The sequence below is a fragment of the Nyctereutes procyonoides genome, unplaced genomic scaffold (assembly GCF_905146905.1).
Source record: "Nyctereutes procyonoides isolate TBG_1078 unplaced genomic scaffold, NYPRO_anot_genome, whole genome shotgun sequence".
Taxonomy (NCBI): Eukaryota; Metazoa; Chordata; class Mammalia; order Carnivora; family Canidae; genus Nyctereutes; species Nyctereutes procyonoides.
In genome coordinates, this window is record NW_026575049.1 from 20,279,222 (window position 1) to 20,301,018 (window position 21,797).

At 49.1% G+C, this 21,797-nt stretch overlaps 1 protein-coding gene across 1 annotated transcript in view; it reads right to left on the reverse strand.

The window, feature by feature from the left end:
- Positions 1 to 21,797, reverse strand: part of TBC1D22A (TBC1 domain family member 22A) — a 333,790-nt gene that overhangs the window by 227,182 nt on the left and 84,811 nt on the right. The window contains exons 5-7 of the mRNA XM_055328852.1: positions 15,609 to 15,679; positions 3,867 to 3,995; positions 347 to 409 (exon numbers count right to left, since the gene is read on the reverse strand). Of these exons, the coding sequence (XP_055184827.1) occupies positions 347 to 409; positions 3,867 to 3,995; positions 15,609 to 15,679 (263 nt within the window). The remainder of the gene's footprint in view (positions 1 to 346; positions 410 to 3,866; positions 3,996 to 15,608; positions 15,680 to 21,797) is intronic.

Genomic DNA, 21,797 nt, shown 5'->3' on the forward strand with positions numbered 1-21,797 from the left:
CAACACATGCCGAGGGCATGAGGAATCACAGAGCCAGGAGGCTGGTCAGGTCCTGGGGGCCCTCCGAGAACAGGGTAAGAACCGTGAGCAGCCCCAGCACCATGGGTCCAATGTGAGTGGAGTTCTCAGTCCTCAGGTGGGGGTGGACACAAGCATACGCTCTAAGGACACACACCTTCTATATGCATCCATATGACACACAAAATATTTTAAGAATAAGCTACCCCCAAACCTCCTGTGGGTAAAGCACCCCGACTGCACCAACCATCTCACTAGTCCCGTGGAAACCCACCACCCCAACAGAGGGAAACAACCTCAACAGGAATTTCCAGATCCCAGCTCTTACCTCTGTCACTTTGGGCTGAAGTATCAATGCTTCTGGACTCATTCGAGGGATGTCGATGTGGATCTGGAGATGCAGGAGAAAGATGTATTATTTTACAAGATGGCAAATGTCATCATAAGCATGTGATTAAAACAGCAATACTTAGTAACAGCGATGAATCCGCTCTGGACTTCAACCTGCTCCCACTCTGGCTGAAAACACAAATTCCTTATGTCGCTGAGTTTGGCTCCAGAGGAGGCAGCAGGTTCCACCTGAGTGGGCCTCCCCCAGTCCCAGTGTGGAGGCTTGCCTGGCACCTCCCAACCTAGCAGCTGCTGCCGAGCGATGAGGAAGAGAGCAGCCCTCAGCTATTTAGCAACATAATCCATAGCAATTAGTAAACATTGATTTCCAGCCTCCGACACGGGGAAGCAATTCGGGTGCATCGATAGTGTACAAGTCCTCGGCTGTGACAGCTTCTTCTGGGTGCCAGGCCACTTTCTTCTCCGCTTCACAGAGCCCATGAGGATCCAGGGCGCTTCTCAAAGGAAGCACTTAAACACCTCTGCTGGTGTCGGCTGAGCCCAGCTTGGCCACCGCCTGATGTGAGAGTCATCATGAAGTCCCCATGCTGCAGACGAACGCACACCCTGAAGGTTCAAGCCGCGGCCAAGCAAGAGCGTTCAGGGCTTGAGCTGGCATCATAGGCTGGCTCCCAACATCCCACATAAACACCCCTACTGGCCACCCCATCACCCAGGAAAAGGCCCAAGAAGGCTGAAGGAAGACGTGCACATTTTAATGCCAAGTGGGAGTCTACGATTCAGGTTCGTTCCCCCGTCTTTGCACATGACCACGAGGATCCTACTGTCCACAAGCCCAGGACAATGTCCTTCCCCTGCCTCACCAGCACTACAGCCTTGGTGACATCACTAAGGCCCTGGGGCCAGCGTCCTTGTCTAGAAGGTGCCTGCCACCTCCCTCCAAGGGTTAACTGGTGAAGAGCACACAGGAGGATACACAGCCTGAGAAGCCCCGCCAACCGCACCATTCCAAGGGGTTGGGGCTGCTTCCCCACTAACAGGCTCCTGCCTGGGGCTCTTCCATCAGGCGACAACCCAGAAACTAGGATGAGCGGCACCCAGCCTGGTGAGAGAACAAGGAGGGAGCCGGGGGCCGGTGGACTTGGCACTCGGGGAGCACGGACTATGGGCAGCAGAGAAGGATAGTGGGAAGGAGAATGAGAGGGAAGGAGCCGGAGGAGAGCAGCATGGGAAATAATCAGCCCAAGCCCTGCGAGCAACACAGGGAGGAACTGAGGGAGATGTGCCCGCGGCCCAGTGTGTGAAGGAGGCCTGCGCGCAGCAGTGCTGGGAGGGAGGGGCGTACAGTCCACACTGGGGGCCAGAGGCCCCCAGCCTGATCTCACCTCCTGCGCCAGGCTGTCCCCAGAACACTGCTCCCCTGCCATCACACTCTGGCAGGCACACATCTGTCCCCATTTTCAGAAGAGCTGCCTGTCGTGTGTCTGCTGGGTGGATGGGACAACAGGCACCATAACTAATACCCGCCATCGTCTGTGCCAACGGGAGGAGGAGGTCCAACCTGAGAGGGGGTGCTGCACAAGGCTGACCCAGACAGTTGTGTGTGCCCCTCCAGGCCGCCTGCTCCCCAAGTATAGGACTAGCATGCAGAGGAGACCACAACTCCCAGAGGAGGGAGGACACACTGGATGAATCTTTCATCAGACCAACTCTGTGTGCTCTGGGCATGACGTCTTCCACCAGACACTTAAGCAGATGCCAGAGGACACGAGGGCATGAGCGCAGGCCCGCACTCCTGCGGCCTCCTGGCGGTGTGTGACGGCGGGGCAGCCGCCCAGGGTCGGCAGCAGGGAGACACCAGGGTGCCCGAGCCCCACCCCAGACCAGACTCTGCCTGGACAGGGCAGCGTGTCTGAAAGTGTGGCAGCTAGACAGCACGGGGTGCACCTCCAGGAGGCGGGTCTGCTGGCAGCAAAGCAAGCGGGCCAACAGAACTGCTGTGGGCTACGTTTGTCTCAGCTCTGTTAATGTAGAAACATTCTGGGAATTCGTAATAATATGGAGACTTTTTATTACCTATCATAGTAACTGAATAAAGATGCATGTAACCCCTTTTTAATTAACTTTCCCTTATGAAATTCATAATAGAATACAGTTTGGTAAATCTTATAGATAGATGCTAGTGTCATCCTCTGGAAGTCTTTTCATTGAATGAAAATTCATGAGAAACACAGTCAAACTAATACCAAATTGGCCCATTCCCTAAAATTAGTGAGGTGGAAAAATAAATCAGGTAAGCTGATATTTCCCCACCCAAATCCAAGTGCAATCCCTCTCAAATCAGTTTCTCGTGCCCTAGGAGCCACCGAGGTGAGGCTGAGGATGAGCCAGAGGCAGAGGGGCCCCGCCGCAGGAGGCAACAGAGGCGGGTTCCTGCCCTTTCCTGGGCCTCACTCTGAAGAAGGACAGTCCTCCTCCCCAGCTCCCGCACCCCATCCACGAAGAAGACATTCTCCCAGAATCCATGAACTTTAAAGGACCTCTGGTTATCAATCAGAGGGAAGGCCTGTCTTCAGCCCTCTCTAACAGATCTATACCAGAATGACAGAGACGTGGCTAGCCCACATCTGAGTCAGAAAAATTCAGCAAGGCTCCTTCACCCAGAAGAGGGATTTCCAAAAGGAAGTATTTGGTACTGACATGTCTCAGGAAAGTCAGAGGTTGATTTCAGAAACAGAAGGCAGGGCTACCAGCTGAGAACTACCTTTCTGTTTAAATGCAGCACAATAAATCAATGAATGAATGTGTGCATCACCAACCATTCTGAATTCTCACATATAACAAAGACAGAATCACAAAGCCCTCAAAGAGCTATTCTAACAGAAAATTCTGAATGTACTGTGAACTGTAAATCAATTTTAAGTACTTTCCCCATTATACACACCGTCTGTCAATGGACTATTCAAGAAGCCATAATTATACCCATTTTGTATTAAACTAAACAGCAGAAACAATAAAGTGGCCACACATGTTGCTATGGACCAAACTGCATGCCCCCGAGTCCAACAAACCAGCACAGCTCTCTTCCATCTAAACCCCGTCCCCCAGGGCTGCAGGGGGTCCAGTGCCCACAAAGGCCACAGGGACTCTCCTCGGATCGACCTAGCCAAGTGCCTGCTCCTGAGCCTGCAGGCCAGACAGCAGTTCACTGAGACAAGAGGCACCCCCCGCTCCTCAGCCAAGTCTCAGGGTGCTGGCAAAGGATCACAGGCATCCGTTTTGCAACTCCAATTAAAAACACCCTTTCACTCTTGTAGAAAGAACCAGAGATAAGCAAACTACTACCATTAGAAGCACACCATTTTTTATTCTCATTTTTTATTAGAAAACACTAATGTGTGACCCAATTAGGGACATGCTAGAGAAAACACTTCCTCCTACCTATCATCACCAAGTTAAAGTTCTTCACATAACATGAAACAAGGAAGAGAGCCCACCTGTCTGTAGGTGTCCTGGTGAACGTCATCATTCCGAGAGTCATAATAGTGTTCAATAAAAGCAAAATATTCTTTCTGTTTTCTCTGGAGAGTGGCTGGTCTTCGGTCCACATTGGCAGGAAGGTAACCCTGGGGGAGAAAAAGAACAAAAACACAAAGTGTATATGGTCAATGCTGATTCCCCAAGTCTGGAATGGCATTCTGAAACTGGACACGGGGGAGCCTCAATGAGTTGTGGAAAGAGAAACAGAGATCAAGAAAGTCAGCTAGCTGGCCTCTGGGGCACCAAACAGGGGCTCGTGCTCAGACACACGTGGCCTTCGCTGAGCCAGCCACACCTGCCTCGGGGCCATCCAGTGGGAGTCAGAATGGAGCCCCCCGGCAGGCTGGTACCTCATGCTCTCCCAGAGCAGGGCTGAGACCAGCCCTCACTCTAAATGCCTCACGTGCCTCAAGAATTCAGAAGTCTGCATGCTCTTATGACAACAGAACATACGTGTGTTTGCACATACACACAACATATACAGAGGTATGTGCGCATACGTGTATGCACACGCACATACACAATATACATGCACCCACATACATATAGTCACTTATGCAAATGTTCTCCTCTCTCTGAACACTGCTGGGCACCTGGCAGCTGCAGCCCCAGGACATAAAGTGAACTCAAATCCAGAAAGGCAGGCAGGGCCAGGTGGTCTTGAAGAGCCCAGACTCCAGGGCCACGCTGCTTGGTGTTTTGGATGCTTTTTTATTTTTGTTTCTACTTTTTATAAATCAACATTATTGACACGTCACACATAAAATATACCTCTTTTAAGTAAACAGCTCCGTGACACTGGACAAGGGTACACAGCTGTTCCCTACCCCCCCCAGTGAAGCCACAGAGCACTCTGATCACCCCCAAACCCACCCTGGGCCCAGGGCAGGCCATCTCCACGCTCTGAACCTCAAGAGCCCAGGGAGCTGCCCGGCCCCTCACCAGGGAGCACACTGAGGCCTGGCCTAAAACGTCATGCACACGGAATCATTTGGGGACCCACGTGTGGTTTTCACTTGGCCTACTACTGTCTTTGTGATCTGTGCAGACTGAAATGTGAACCAGCAGTTACTTCCTTTGCTTACTGAGTAGTATCCCATGGTTCGGACGTAGCAGTTTGTCGGGTCATGACCTGGTTGCTGAACATCTGGATTGTTGCTACTTTGGGGCTATTATGAATAAAGCTTGTTATAAATATTCTCGTACAAGGTTTTTATGGCTATGCACTTTGATTCCCCCCAGTTAAACACCTAGGAGGGGACTTACTGGGGCACTGTGCAGTTGCGTGTTTAGCCTCCTACAAAACTGCCAGACCTTCTACAAAGTGAGCATATGGTTTCACATTCCAACTAACAGTGTATGAGAATCCCAAATGCTCCACAACACACCCTCCCTGATGCTTAGTATTGGCCGTGTTTAAACATCATGAGCCAGTCTGGGGCTTCGAGGCTGGCTCAGCCAGTGGAGCACGCAACTCTTGATCTCAGGGTTGCAAGTTCAAGCCCCATGCTGTGTATAAAGATTACTTTAAAAAATAAAATAAAATCTTTAGACAACTACCATGTGATTTCATTTACATGTGGAATTTAGGAAACCAAATAGATGAATACATGGGAAGGAGAAAAAAACAGAGAAAGGGAAGCAAATCATTAGAGATGCTTAACAGGAGTGCCTTGGGGGCTCAGTCGGTGAAGTGTCTGCCTTCAGCTCAGGTCAAGATCTCAGGGTCCTGGGATAGAACCCCACGTTGGGCTTCCTGCTCAGCGGGAAGTCTGCTTCTCCCTTCCCTCTGCCTGTCCCTCCCCCTGCTTGTGCTCTGCCTCTCTCTCTCTCTAATAAATAAAATCATTTTAAAAAGAGACAGACTCATAATAATAGAGAACAAATTGAGGGTTGGAGGGGCGGGCTAGATGGGTGTCGAGCACGAAGAAGGGCATTTGTCATGATGAGCACTATAAGGTATTGTATGTAAGGGATGAAACACGAAATTCTACTCCTAAAACCAATATTGCACCATATGTTAATTAACTGGAATTTTAAAATTTGGAGAAAAAATAATAAAGACTCCCTTACAAAAAAAATTTCAAATAAAATCTGTTTTAAAGATTTTAAAGTGATCTTAAAGAGATCTTTTTAAAAGATCCCTTAAGGGACTGGTGGGTGGCTCAGTGGTTGAGCATCTGCCTTTGGCTCAGGGCAGGATCCCAGGGTCATGGGATCAAGTCCCACTCGGGGCTCCCTGCAGGGAGCCTGCTTCTCCCTCTGCCTGTGTCTCTGCCTCTCTCTGTGTCTCTCATGAATAAATAAATACAATCTTTAAAAAAATAAAAATAAAATAAATAAAAAGATCTCTTTAAAAATTCTTTAAAAAAAAATAGTAGCCATTCTATTAAACAGTTTTCACTGCATGTCCCTACCAATTAATGACGTTGAACATCTTTCCATGTACCCATCCGCCACTGCTTCTCTTCTTTGGTGAAGTGTCCGTTCAAATTTTTTGCCCTTTTTTTTAAATCAGGTTGTTTGTGTTTCCAGTGAGTTTTAAGGTTCTGTATTCTAGACACAACTTACATATTACAATTATATTTTCCTAATCTGTGGTCTGCCTTTTTGTCTCAAAGACCAGAAGTTTAAAATTTCTATGATCTCCAAACTTGTAAACTTTTTCTTTTACATTTAGTGCTTCTTCTATATAAGAAAGATTTTCTCCTTGCTTCTTCCCTTAATGTTTTAAAGCTTTACCTGGCTACCTCCTGCTCATCGCTCAAGCATCTCTTCCACGGTACTTCATCAGGAGGCTTGAACACCCAAGGTGGGGCTGGTCACTCAGAGCTCCAGTAGCACCTGGCACATGACTTCCTCGGGGCCAGCCCCTCACTGGGCCAGCCACATGGCAGCCAAATTTTTATTAAGTGAATCCATGTATGATGAAGCATGTGAATGGATGAACAAATATATCCTATATGGTACTTTCTGCCTTTTAAAATGCTCTTGCATCTGGGGCGCCTGGGTGGCTCAGTTGGTTAAGCATCCGACCCTTGATTTCAGCTCAGGTCATGATCTCAGGGTCCTGGGATCAAACCCCATATCAGGCTCCATGCTCAGCACAGAGTGTGCTTGTCCCTCTCCCTCTGCTCCTCTCTCTCAAATAAATAAATAAATAAAATCTTAAATAAAATAAAATGCTCCCACCTCTGTAGTAGCATCACTGTGTTTGCTGCTAAACACCTATGGCTCCCTTGTTCAAACGGAGCCTTGAAGATCCTCTGGGAACCACGTGTCCCTGTTCTCAACCCATAATCCCCTTCCTTCAGGACAGTTCTTGATGGGCCATCCCCTTGGCCACAGGGACTGACAGGCTCAGAGGTAGAGAGGAGACCCAATGCTGGCACAAAAGCCAGGCCCGCCACTTTTCTTTGCAGCTGCCTGTGAATCAAAGAGAATGTCCAGAAGTGCACCTGGGTGGCTCAGTTGGTTAGGCATCTGACTCTTGATTTAGGCTCAGGTCATGATCTCAGGGTCCTGGGATTGAGCCCTAGGTCGGGCTCTGCACTCAGCAGAGATTAAGATTCTGCTTAAGATTCTCTCTCTCCCTCTCCCTCTGCCCTCCCACCAGCTCATGTACCCATTCTCTCTCTCTCTCTCTCTCTCTCTCTCTCTCAAATAATAAATATTTTAACAATAATAATAAAAGAGAACATGCAGAGACTGGAGCTGTGTCAGCCACCCTGATCACGTGGAGAACCGTGGGCTGCAGATCCACCGTGAAGATCTGAGTTGATGGAGCGCTGAGCTCAGAGAGCAGCCAGCCTTGACGATGAGATGGGTCTGAACCCAGCCACATCTTTCCAGATGTATGAGCACATCTGTTCTTTATCTTCCTTGAGGCATTTCTATGAACATCTATTCTATCATCGATTACACTGTCGCATACATTTGCTTTAACAAACTGGGGTCATACCAGTTAAGCTTCTTAATAAATATTGAAACAGAATGTATATGTGCACACGCTCATCTAAAAAGTGTGAGATATTATCACAAACTGACCCAGTTGAGGCCCTCTAGGAGCCCCCCAATCACTGTCCTTCACCTCCTCCCTGCACCTAAGTACCTGACTGCTAACACTGGGGTAAATTTTGTCTATTTCTGAATTTTGTATAAAGGGAATCATCTTTTCTGTCTGGCTGCTTAAACTCAACATGACATTTGAAAAATTCATTCAATTCTGTAACATGTTAAGAGTAGCCAATTTTCACTGCTGCATGTTCCCATGTACAAAATCCATTCTACTGTTGACATTTGGACTGCTCCCACTCTCTGTTATAAACACTCCTGTTCCTGTCCATCGTGGCACATATACGCATCTTGTTAGATATGTACCAAGAAGGAGGAACCCCTGGCCGCGCTTCCCTTTCACAGGCCCTGCTGCAGAATTTTCCAAAGTGATGACCCTCCCACGGAAGTGCATGCAAGTGCCTAATGTGTGTACAAGTGTAGCCCCGTTTTCCCTGAGGTCACCTCCCTCTCCCAGGCTCATCTGCATCTGAGTCCTCTGTGAGCATCTCCTCTTCCCCGCTTGCCTTGCCTTTTCTCCCCATTAATGATGTCTTTTGATGAAGACAAGTTCCTAACTTTAATGGAGCATCTTTAATTAATCTTTTATGATTAGTCCTTCTCGTATCCTTTGTAAGAAAATGTCCTTTATCCAACATTCCATGCCCACGCATCTCACCTTAAAACCATGCCCGGACCCCAGCTGTGGTTAGCCCAGCACACACCAGCTTGCCACGCATTGCTGGGAGTAACACTTGGCTACACCTTGGCCACACCGACTCGTGTGCTAACTGCGTGGGGCTGCTTCTGTTCCACTGGGCACAGCTGAGCAGGCACAAAGCACACCGTGTGACACGCTGAGACCCTGCTAGCTAGTCCTTTCCAGAAAGTTTGCCAACCAGGCTTTTCAACACTGATCCTGAAGGTCTCCCATCATGTGTGTCCATATATGCGTGTATTTATACCTACCTTCCCCCTATCTCTGAAGGCTGGGACTCTTTCTCATGGTCCAGCATGCTAAGGTGCATGGCAGTGAGCCACAAATGATTCCTTCCTGACGTAAAATCCCCACAAGTCAACTATTCATTCAAGGAGAAACTAGATATAGTGAAGGCTCCTGATGCCATATTCCCAAGCATCCCCACCAGGAAGGGGCCAACCCGGGTCACGGGTGTCACCAGCACTGAGGACAGGCCCCCCTGAGGGGCACCTGCCCTGACACGTGTTCAGTTCATCAGAAGAGGTGAGAAAGGGGCACACGCATTGGAGGGTCCAGCTGACTCACACTCACAGCTCAGCCAGTCCTACCACTGGGAGCTCCTACCACTGGGAATTCGCCTCTATCTTCTGATCAGATGAGAGATTGCTAATCTCCCGAAGGGCAGATCGATTCTCATTAATTACAACAGCGACAAAAACAAGAACCAGCCTCCGAGTGTACGTGTCCGAGTGCCTTCCACCTGCTGTGCGGGCTCCATGAGTCCCCCGCCCGAGCATATCCACCAGCAGGCCTCTGCAGCCAGCACCACCCGGAATATCCAGTGCAGCACCCAACACGGGGCGGGGCGCCCTCCCTGTGGGGAACCCGGCCCTGTCCCTGCTGGGGGGCTACCACTCCAGGTGCTGGTCACACCTGATGGAGGACCTGGCCTCATCACGACAGTGACGGCTTCAGAGACAACCCACCCGGGGACCAGGAGGATCCACCAATGCCTCTGACTTTACTGCTACCTCCAGGCCCCAACATCTCCAGAGAAAAAAAACACTTGTCCTCTTGTCCTGACGCAGCTACAGCCACAGGCTGAGTAGGTGAAGGGCCGGTTGCTCACCGGGCATGAGCTACGGACAGCAGCGCCTCCAACCGTGCTTTGTGGACAAGCTGACGTCATTCTGTTCACAGAAGAGGAAAAGGCTCAGGAGTTTTGTTAAGGTGCCCAGGGTTACAGGGCCTGAGGGCATGCTGCAGCCAGAGCCCAGGCCCGCTGCCTCCCCGCCCTCTGCAGAGGCACCTGCTAAAGTCACAGACACTCAGGCAACACAACCCTGCCCTGTGGAGTCATCTACACACACCACACCACACTACACCACACTATACCACACACACTGTTCCTGAGCTCCACGCATGTCCTGGGCCATCCGACCCTTGGACACTCAGACCCTGGGCTCAACACCGGGAGGTAGAGATGCTGAGCGCAGCCCCGCACTGAGCTCCAGCAGCTGCCAAGGCTTCTGCACAGAGGCGGACGCCCTCCCCGCACGGCTGCTGGCCCCTGGCTCTCAGGTTCAGGGCCTCTGCAAACTCCCTGGGCCTGAGGCTCTGGCCTCCACACAGGCTCAGCAAACACCGTCCCGGGCCAGATGCAGGAGCGGAGCAGCGGGGCCAGCGCCTGACCCCAGCAGCGGGGCCGGCCCCCAAGCTCTTCGGGTCTGTGCTCGAGGGCCCGCAGCAGTGTCCTCAGCACCATGCTGTCTCCTGAGCATCTGCCCCCGCGGCATCGGGCCTGCCCACTGCCTGTGCCAGGGCTCATGCGCTTCGTGGCTGGCACTCAGCAACCTGCAGCGCAAGGCGCGGGCACACACGCTGCCCTCGGCGCACATCTCCTCCAGGGGTGTGCAGCGGCCGGCAGCGCACCTCCCCCAGGCCCCTGCATTCCTGCCGCCCATGCACCTGCTCTAGGCGACCCCAGGACCAGGACCGTGAGCTCCGCAGGGCGGGCGTCCCCACGCTGTGCTCACAGCTGCTCCTCCCCCAGAGTGCTGCGGGCACACCACAGACGCCCGATGCAGACCTGCTGAACAATGAATGTGCCAACGCGACGTGAAGCAATACCACCATACCCCGAGGAGGGCCACGGTCCTGGGGGTCTGCGCTGCTGCGTGACAAGTAAGCACCGGTAAGCATCTGGTTCTGGGCTTGGTTAGGACTGGTTTGGGGTGGGCACCAGTGTTGGAGAACAAGGCGTGGAAGAGAAACAGGGCAGACGCCCTAAGAAAAGTCACCCAACTACATCAAGTGCACCAGGCAGCGTGTCCAGGCTGCCTGGGTGAGGCCAGAGCACATGCAGTAAGGAGCATGGACATGTGCAGCAGCCAACGGGGAGGCCCCGTGTGCCAGGCCGGGGCCCACCTTCGATCCGGCCCAGTGGGGCAACCAGGGAGCCTCGTGGGCTGCCGTCCATCAATCCCACCCCGAGCCACTGAAGGGCTCTTACTGACCGTGAACGAGGATTCACACGTTCCCCTACTCCCAGATTTTAACTTCACTTCTTAAAAGAGAAATTCTAAAAGGCAGCACGCCATAAAGGGAACCAGGCAATAAAAAGCCTCCCCCCCTCCCAACACACTCCTGACACTCCCATTCCTAAAGGAAAACACACATATGCAAGTTGGGGCCTTCAGATAATTAAGCCAGACTGGAAATTATGCAAACGAAATATATTCAAGTATGCAATGAATTTTAAACGACAGAACTACAGAAAACTTAATTGCCGTATTAGCATGCTATAAAAACACTAATCATAAACGTAAAACAATAATACCTGCATATACTTATATAAAATTGTCCCAGTGACACACGCATCAAGTGTCTCCCTCCCGCGGGTTTACATGCGAACCTACCTTGACACACCCCAAGAAGACAGGGTGACGCCAGCACCTCACTTATCACTTGTAACCATTCTGCTCAGTAGCATAAATGTTCAATGTTTAATTAGTTTTTGTTCAATGTTTCTGAAATAGTTATTACTAAGTGGGCCAAAAATATGATTTTCTACAGTGCTAATTTTTAAAAAATTACTGCCATGCTTGCATGGAATTTAAATGTTAAACAGCATTAATGGTGGTTTAACGATACGTCCTAGACTAGAGTATATGTTAGTCCTCCGTAAATGACAGGAGCCAAGTTTCCCATCTTTCTTCATTAAAGGAGCATTTCTTACTCATCCATTAAGAATAGGGCTCTTCAACAGACCACCAGGATCACGTTAATGACAAATCGTTAACATACTGGGGGAAGAAGTCATTAGTTTGCCAGGTCTTGAAGTAGATTCATATTCAAGTGCAGCTTTAGTTGTCTTCTTCAACAGGACAAATGACAGATTCTCCTCGGTCCCTGGGTTCAGGGTCCCGGAAGTGACAGGCGGGGCCGGAGTCAGCCTCACCCACGCCATTGAGCCTCCGGGGCACTACCCTCTCGGTCAAGCCCAGGCACCTCAGCCCAGGCATGCTGCTTCCAGTGGGTCCTGTCTCCCGGCTGGTCCGTGCATGCCCTGCTGTCCCACGTGGAACCCAACCTGGCCACATGTGAGAATCCCTGTGGACTCCAGACACCTTGTTTCCCAGGCACCACTAACTTGCACCCAAGATGAAAAAAACACAGGTCAAGAGGGCAGCCCAAAGCCCAAAGCCATCACGTCCTTGCTACCCTCACCCTTGCTCAGCCTAGCGTTGGCTGGAATTGGTACAAACCCCCATGCCTCAGTCTACCCCAAGGCTCCAATCTGCTCTGTGGGCCCAGACCCCAGGATCTGCAAAAGCTTCCCAGGAGGGTGGAATGTGAAGCCTGGGATTCAGGGAGGTGGCCTTCACTTGGGGGACCCTTCTCCACACCCCCATGGCCCTGACATGCCTGCTGGGTTTTCTCCCCACCATGTTCCAAGATTCCTCTGTGACCCAGCACTCGCAAAGGGCCTGGTGGCCGAGGGCAGATGCAAGGGAAACACTCGCTGAGCCAGAAATAAATGATTAGCATCCTTCACGGTGCTCGCCAACTCTTCCACTACAGAAAACATGCTTCAGCTGTCTCCTTGGGAGTAACCAGGAGGCAAGGTGAGGCTCACAAGGCAGCTCCTGGGTCAATGTTTAGGGGATAGGAGATGATGGCCCCTCAATTCTGACCTCCTTTCCCTCCCCCCCGCCCCGGCCATGCCCATGTTTGACTAGTACCCCTCAACCTGGTGGTTCCCTTCCCCTGGATGCCCAGAGCCCATCTTACCTCCGGGGCACAGAGCACCGTGCAGAATGTGCACGAGCCTGTCTTTCCAGGCTGTCTGGGGGCACCTGAAGGCTGGGGTGAGACTACTACTCCAGCCCAGAGCATGATGAAGAAACGAGGAGCATGTGTCCCGTGAATGAGGAGTCCAGCCCCAAAGAACCAACCAGTGTCCCACTACAGCAGGCCGAGTCCCACCCACCCCCGCTCCTGCAGCCTCTAGCCCCTCCTCCCCTGCCCAGTTTTCTGTCCTGGCTGTGCACCCCCTCCTTTCAACAGGCACACTCTTCCACCTCCTGCCAGGCCCTGGTTGTGATACCGACCTAACTGCTCCTGCAGCTCGGCAGCCAGAGACCACCACTTCTGCAGGGATCTCTCGCACGTGCACAGCCCGGCAAACAGCAAGCACTCAACAGATACTGTGAAACGAGCAAAAAAGTATAGGAAGAGACACAGGGTGAGCAGTTCCCTGGGGATCTTGACTCTCCTGAGAGAATGGATGAAATCCCAGTCTGTCCTGGGGGAGACCAAGGAAGGCAGGGACCCCCTCTGTTTTCTGCAGACCCCATGAGGGACAGGGACTTGATCCACTTCCCTTCTTATCTCCCAGCACCAGAACAGTGCCAGAGACACAGAAAATTGCTCAAGAAATACTGATCAAATGAATAAAGGCACTAGCCAAGAGACCTGTCAAGAGACTCCGGCCTTCCCGCTCCAGAAACAGCCATCCCATCCCCATCCCCCTGCCCACCTCACTCAACTCCTGCAGGTGCTGGCCTGCTCCTGGTCCCCAGCTACCCCTGGCTCCCCACCCCTCCCTAATCCAAGCAGTCCACCTGCCATTCCTGGGGAACCAGCTCTCCCTCCAACCCCAGCTGCATCCCCCAGGCCATACACCCTCCACATCTCCCGGACCTGAGGACACTGACACACCCTTCAAGATGCTCCAGAAGCATCCCACCTTCACCAAGGAGCCTGGCCTGCCATCCACAGGGGGTAGGCACCCTGCCCTGAAACCACCCCTCCCCTCCTAAGTGCTCTCCCCAACTCTAGACAGACAGGCTTTGCTCACTGATGCCAACACTTTTTTTTTAACTCATCTATCAATCCATGCCTAAACTAAAGGGGTCCAGAACCACCAAGTTCACCTCTGTCCTTCCCAGTCCCCAGCCTCCCACCTGTAGCACCTGCCAAACCTGGGAAGGGGCTGTCCGTCCTCGGCATCACACACCGCTGCTCTGCTGCTGCCCTGCCCTCCCCTGCACCCCGTGCATCCCACTGAGCAGGATGACCTGACCCAGTTCCTCCTGATGGGGAGGGCAAGGACCTCATTCATCTCTGTGTCTGGGCAAGGAGTCCCTGTGGTCAGTTAACGGGTCACGCAAGTACATGTACCTGAGAAACCTGGATGATCTTTCCTTCGCATCCCCAACATTCCTGGTTACAGACTCTACCCACCTACACCCTCCTTCCCATTCAAACCAACAAAGTGGAGCCCCTGCCTCCTCCCTGTTCTACTCCTCTGCCCACTGAAGCCCAGGTCACATGCCTGCCAAGCCGGGCCCTGTGCAGCACACACAGGGTAGCTCAGCTACGACGGACACAGACCAAGAACCAAAGGAAAGGAACAGGGTGAAACAACTCAGGAGGGCTCTCCACCCAGAGGCAGCACAGCCTTAACAAATACAAAACTGCACTAGAAGGTCTTAAACGTATTTTCGTCAGAACGTCCTACAGTTCCATCTAAAAAGCTTGTAACCTATCCTAGAGGACATTTGGAAATGTAGATACAAATGCTTAAAATAACAGACACCAAACAGACATATAAGCAATTGTAGCAGGTCTAATTTTAATTGCAAGAGAATATTTAATCTATAAATATTCACTGTTGAGAACGGCATCTGCATTTAGGATTACGAGGTACTAAGCTACAAATTTATTAAGACTCATTAGCAAGAAACAGTCTTTTAAATACTGAAAGTAAGACCCAATTTAGAGTGAACACTTAGAGTTCTCTACTGATTTAGCAACAAAAATAATTTAAAAAGGGATAAAGGAGAAGACGGTCTACAAACTACCCCAAAGTTTTGAGCAGGACCAAGCTCACTTCTGATACCAACCCGAGGGAAGTACCAGGGAGTGTGCTACAGCTGCCCCACCTGCCCACCCAATCCCCTCCAGGAGTCTCCGCAGTGGGCAGTTTAGGGAGGAGGAACCCAGAACCACAGCCTCCATCACAGAATCACAGATACTTTTAGCACCAACTTCTCCCCCTAACATGGCTACTAAAGTACATTAAAAAAAAAAAAAAAAAAGAAAGAAAGAAATTGGTCAAACATATTTTGCTGTGATGGATTCTTAAGCACTGAAATAGTCTATGCTGGATCCTTTATCACAGGTTTGAAAATATTACAAAGATTTTTAGAATAATAAAATCAGAGAAAAAGAATACAGCTGTCATAAATAATTACTTCTCCTCATTCTCTGCCAGCCTTGTCAAACCAAGCTTGAAATTAAGCAAAGGATGGAAAATGTCACCTTAGCTCAGGCAAAGGCCCTGCTCACTGCCGCAAAAACCGGATGCCTGCCTGGGCCACGGCTGACGGGCCACACTCCGGACCAGGCCAAGCTGATGAGCAGGCCCACAGAGACTTACTGAGAGAAGCTTCCAGGTGATGGGACGAACCGGCTTAGGAATTCCGGACCAGCTCAATTTGCGTAATTCCTCTGTTGGCAACAAAGACAAAGAAAACAGGGTTTACAAACGGTTAGCGGACTCCCCGTGGGGCTTTGACATATCTCATCAGTGTTCCTGGCAGGAGGGGGCCCCAAGAGTGAAACCAGAATGAACCTAAGTGATAAAGATTTCTGATACTGATTGTTCACAACATACGAGACACGGAGTTACCTCCACTTTGTCACCTGCCTACATTTAAGCCGTACAGAGTGCACCTCTGCTAAATGCATGGCAAGTGTCCCAAGAGCCACCCTGAGACAGGTGAGGTCCACACACCTCCCTCCAGGAAGCAGTGCAGCCCAAAGTGGGGGCTCCCCTCCACACGCCCCCTCCCTTGTTCCCTCTCACTATTTATCTCCCTCTGCCACCACCACCACCACCTGTCCCCACCTCCACCGCCCTCCCAGGGCTCCCTTCTTTCCTGCATATTGCCTCACTCTCCCCATTCAGTGCCTGTGAATAGGAGGAGCTCTGCTCAGGACTGCTTTTGAAAGAGATTATTTAATGGAGATAAGTGTATGCTCACACAGCACTGATCAAGGGCGTAGCCAGGTTACTTATACACATCAAGGACAACACGGTCTTCAAGGTGGACTAGTACAGGTCACTGCTGCCTTCACAAAGACCCACAGGTGGGAAGGTCACAGAGGGCCAGGGCTGGCCAGGAGCAGAGGAGCCAGGAGCCCAGTGCAGAGCCTCCCGAGGGCAGTAGAGGGCACAGCAGGGGCTGGGGGGTGAGGAGATGGGCCTCTGAATTCCGCAGGACTTTCTGTGTCTCCCCAATGTCTCAGCCACGTGCCCCGAATGGCTAGAGAACACGTTTCAATTTACAAGTATATCAACACTCAGTCAATCCCACTGAAACTGAAGTAATTATTTCTTTCCTTTAAGTTAGGAATCCACCATTAGGCTCTTCTCCTAACAGCTAGGAGCTCATGATTAATACTAGGAATAAAAGAAACGATTAAAGAGACTTTGGTAATATAATCAACAAAATACAAAGTCCTGACATCTAATCTTTTTCCAATTACTACAGTCTAAGTAAAATAAGTACAGAATAATTGGGCGATGGTACCGGCAATAACTTGCGCTTTACAGCAGAATCTCAGAAAATATCAAATCTTCCCCCGCACCCTGAGGATATTATGAAAAGCAGGAACCTAATATCTGAACACCAATAATGTAATGTTTACCATCATGTTCCCAGGGCCTCTCCTCCTGCACAAGGCTGGTTTTCTGATTATGGTTTATATGAAGAAAGCCGAGAGAAATCTCCGTTGTGTTTCCCGAACCTGTCTCCTCATGGAGGAAACTCACAAACATGGTGCCGGGGGTGTGTGTCCGAAGTTCTGAGTGTGCCAGCTTTAGCATTAACCAGGCACCTTCACGGACACTATTCACTCCGCATGGCAGCCTGAGCTCATCAGGGCTGTCCCCACCGTGTGAATGAGGAGCAGGCTCAGAGAGCTTAGTGACGCAGCCACAGTGGCCCAGGAACTGAATGACCTTCACATCCCAGAATCTCTCCACTCTATTAACTTCCATTAGTAAAAAGGCTTCGTGTGACACAGACCAATCTCACTCATGAATATGGACAAAAGATCCAAAACAAAATCCGTACAGATCAAAACACAACCCGATGTTCAAAGAATAGTATGTACAGTTTACTCCAGGAACAGAAGAATGGCTCTGCGCCAGGAAATCTTGTAGCTTTATCAAGGTGTTAAACTGGATTGATGGGAAAGTCACAGGATCATTCTGATAGATGTCCAGTGCCTGTTTGTCCCTCCACCTTTCTAGCAGAATCCGGGTTGTATAAAGTGACAACCCACCCACCCCCACCCTGGCAGCCCTGGTAACAAGAGTCAGCCTGGGGGGAAGCTGAACCCACCACTCTGAAGTTGGAACTGACTGATTGTTGCAGAGCTAAGGTTTGCCCTCACCTGGGAGGGACTCCACAACGGGCCTGGGACCCCAACCGAGCTGCAAAGAAGACAGCAAATTAGCTGGGGGCTGCTGAGAAGAAAGCCCCTCCTTGCTCTTCAGAAATCTTCTGGGGACACACCCTCTATGCCTCCTCTGCAGGCTGTAGGGTCCGAGAGGAGGCTGGGGCTGCTGCACTATCCGGCACCAACCAGCCTGAGGAGGAAGCCAACAAGGAGGTGCAGCAATGAGGCCTGAGTTCAGCAGGAAGATACAAGAACATCCCGAAACCAAGAGCTTCTCCCCACCAGCAGCCAAATAAACAGAAAAGGTTACAGGCATAAGCTTAACAAAAATTAGCCACTACCAAATGAGGAATACTGTGAAGGTTTTGCTTAGAGACATGAAGACACAGAGGAAAACCCCAAGCTCACTGGCAAGAGCTGGTATTCAGGAGCACCGCCTCCAGGCTGGGCGCTGGGCAGGCAGAGGGCATGACATGAGGGAACAGCACACCCAGCCCTGTGCTCAGAGAACCCAAAGCAAATGTAAAATTACAACTGGACTCAGAAGAAGTAAGGCTGGGAAATGCAATGGGGGAAAGAATGTTTACCTAGCAGGGAAGGTTTTCTTGAGGAAATGATAACTGAGAAAAGACCCACAGATGAGGAGAAATCTGCGGGAAAAGGGGCTGGAGGGGGATATTCTCAGCCCTGTGAACTGCTAAGGCAAAGCCCTGGTCTCAGTGAGAAAAAGGGATCAGAAGGGCCAGTGGTCCCAACGAGACACTTGATGGGCTGCTTCTGCAGCCCAGTGCAGAGATGACGGTGGCTCGATGCGAAAGAAGAGCAGTAAGCAAGCATGTACCACTGGATCTAGCCTCAACACTACAATGCTGTCAACTGCCACTTAAAAATTCTTTGAGTTCAACGTAAAGCCAATAAAATCCCAGTGGGATATACCATGCATGTTCTGAAACCTAATTAGTTGACACTAAGCTCACCTGAAAGAGCAAATGCATAAAAACAGCCAATAAAATTTCCAAAAAGAATAGTGTGAGAGGACTTGCACTACCAGATAAGCAAATTTGTAAGAGATCTACGGTACTTAAGACCCCAGGGTTCTAGCAGTGAGACTAAGCAGAAAGATGAATGTAACAGATGAATGGCTCACATCAACCCTGCACATAGTTATGATTACAACAGCATTTCAAATCAAGGGGCCATCAGCCAATGTGTCCAAACGATACGGCGCCTATTTTTCAGAAAAGGAAATCAGACCATGTATCTTACCATGAAAACCTATTTCCAAATGATTAAAGCTCCAAAGACCTAAATGGAGTATGTGTACATGTATGTGCATGTGTGTATGCATGCATGTGTAAAGGAAAGATAAAAAATACTATAAGAAAATACAGAGGAATATTATTTTCAGATGGGAGAAAGGCCTTCAGGCAAGTCACAAACCTCAGAACTATAAATAAGGTTAACAAACTAATTATATAAAAAGTTTGAAAGGACTCTGGCAAAAACCACTATAATGTTAAAGAAAAAAAAAAGACGGATATGGGGCGCTTGGGTGGCTCAGTCAGTAAAGCATCTGCCTTTGGCTCAGGTCATGATCCCGGGGTTCTGAAGCTGAGCCCTGCATCTGGCTCCCCACTCAGCAGGGAGTCTGCTTCTCCCTCTCCTTCTTCTGCCCCTCACCCTGACTTGTGCTCTCTCTCTCTCTCTCTTTCTCTCCATCTCTCTCAAATAATAAAATCTTTAAAAAAAAGAGAGAGAGAGACTTGAAAAATGTGTTCACATACAATACAAAAAGACTAACATCACTAATATATAAAGAACATGTACAAAAGAATGACCAACCTATACAAAAATGGAAAATTCACAGAAGAGGAACTAGAAATAGCTAACAAATGCACAAAAAATAGACATACTCTCACATACTCACACATACTCTCAATGGTGATTAAATAACTACATCAGTAGAACAAGAAATCTGTCACAAATTGAATAAAATTTTAAATGAATAATACCCAGTATTGATGAGACTGTGGATGAAGAGCCACTCTCTTACAAGTCTGGTCTGAGTGCATATGAACAGAACTTTTTCTTGGTCAAATTGTTTCTTTTTTTCTTTTTTTTTAAGTAGGCTCCACACCCAGCATGGAGCCTAACGCAGGGCTCAAACTCATGACCCTGAGATCAAGACCTGAGTTAAAACCAAGAATCGGATGCTTAACCAATTGAGCCACCCAGGTGCCCTTTTGTTGGTCAAAATGTAAAGGTATATAACATTTGAGAGGCAACTTCACTTGAAGAAATCTGTTCCACAGGGACATTTGCAAGGGGTTATTCATAGGGTATTCATTTGAGCCTTGTCATAAGAAAAACTAGAAACAATCAGAGCGTCGTCCATTAATAGAGAGATGATTAAAACAACATTACATCCACACATTGGACTATAACACCACCATGGAAAAGAATGGATGCCTTTCTGGGTGGGTATGGAATAAATCTGTGAAGACAGAACAAGAGCAAGGAGAGTACAGATGCACTATTTCTTCTTTTTTTTTTTAAGATTTTATTTATAACAGAGATAGCAGGGAGGGGACAGAGCAAAGGGAGAGGGACAAGTAGACTCCATGCTGACCACTGAGCTTGACTTGGGGCTCAATTTCAGGACCCTGAGATCATGACTTGAGCCAAAATCAAGGGTTCAAATGCTCAACCAACTAAACCACCCAGATGTCCCACACTGAGTATTTCTGTAAGTGTACACTGGAACCTGGAAACATAGTCAGCCTTGGGGGAGGGATCCAGAGAATGGCTCAAGGGCAATGGAAGAAGTACCTTTCATTGTGTACCCTATTATGTTCCTACAGAGCTACAAATTCCTGTGGCATCTCCAACCTTACCTCCAATTTTTCAAAATCCACCCAACCTTCCAGGCCCAGCTCAACCTCTGCCAAATCTATGAAGCCTTCCTGAAAACTCCAGGCCTCACCCAATTCCCTCTTCTGTGAGTGCCAGAACACCTAGGGCCAGCTCACCTAAACGCCCACCCTACAGTGCTGTGTCTGAGCATCAATCTCACCTCCCAGAAGTGGCTTATGAGCTCCTGCAGATCGGATGCCATGATTCTGTTCCTTTGCATCCTGAGGCAGAGCCTTGCAATAGCCTGGCAGTAAATGCTGAAGAAAAGAACATCCAGTTCTTTCCTCTACTCCTAGATGTGGTGTCTTTTGGGGGAGAGGCAGGGATGGAGCGTCATTATTTTTTAACTGACATACAATTTGTAGGCAGTGAAAGAATGAATGTAGCCACCTCTCCCCCAAACAAGATGTAGAACATTTCTATCACCCTTTTCTGTAATTCTTCACCCTCACTCCAAGTTAACACCTTCTGATATCTATCACCATAGATTATCCCTGCATGATGTTAAAATCCATATAAATAGTACATATAGATTGTACTTGCTTGTATTCTGCTTCCTTTGCTCATAATATGTCAGAGTCATAATGTTGCATGTACAGTGGTTTATTCTTCACAAGCAGAAATACTAATCTAGGCTATGAATACATCACAATATGCTTACACAGTCACAGGTAGCTGGGTTATTCGCAAGCTTTCATGATTGAAAAGCAGCTATGACCATTCTTATGATCTTATGTTTTGTGAATCTATGTTTTCATTTCTATCAGGCAAACATGAAGGAGTAGAATTGCTGGGTTGTAGGACAGATACGTATTTACCAACTGCCACATGGTCCTTCAAAACGGTTGTATCATTTTACACTTTCCACCAGTAATGTATAAAAGCCTCAAGTGCCTCACATCCTGGTCAAAATTCAGTGCTGTTAGTCTTTTATTTTAGCCATTCTAGCAAGTGTCAAAGGTATCTCTTTACAATTTTAATTAGCAATTCTGTGATGACTAATGATATTGAGTGTAATCAGATTTTCACGTGCTTACTGGCCATTTCTATATCTTCTATGATACTTATCTTGAAATCTTTTACCCATCTCTTTATTGAGTTGTTCATAATCTGATCTGCTTCTAATGATAGATTTTTCTCCCAATTCTAGGTCATATTTCCTGTTTCATTGCATGCCTGTGATGATTTTTTTTTTTTATTGAATGCCAGATGTGCCAGTTATCAATTTACGGCCTCTGTGATAATG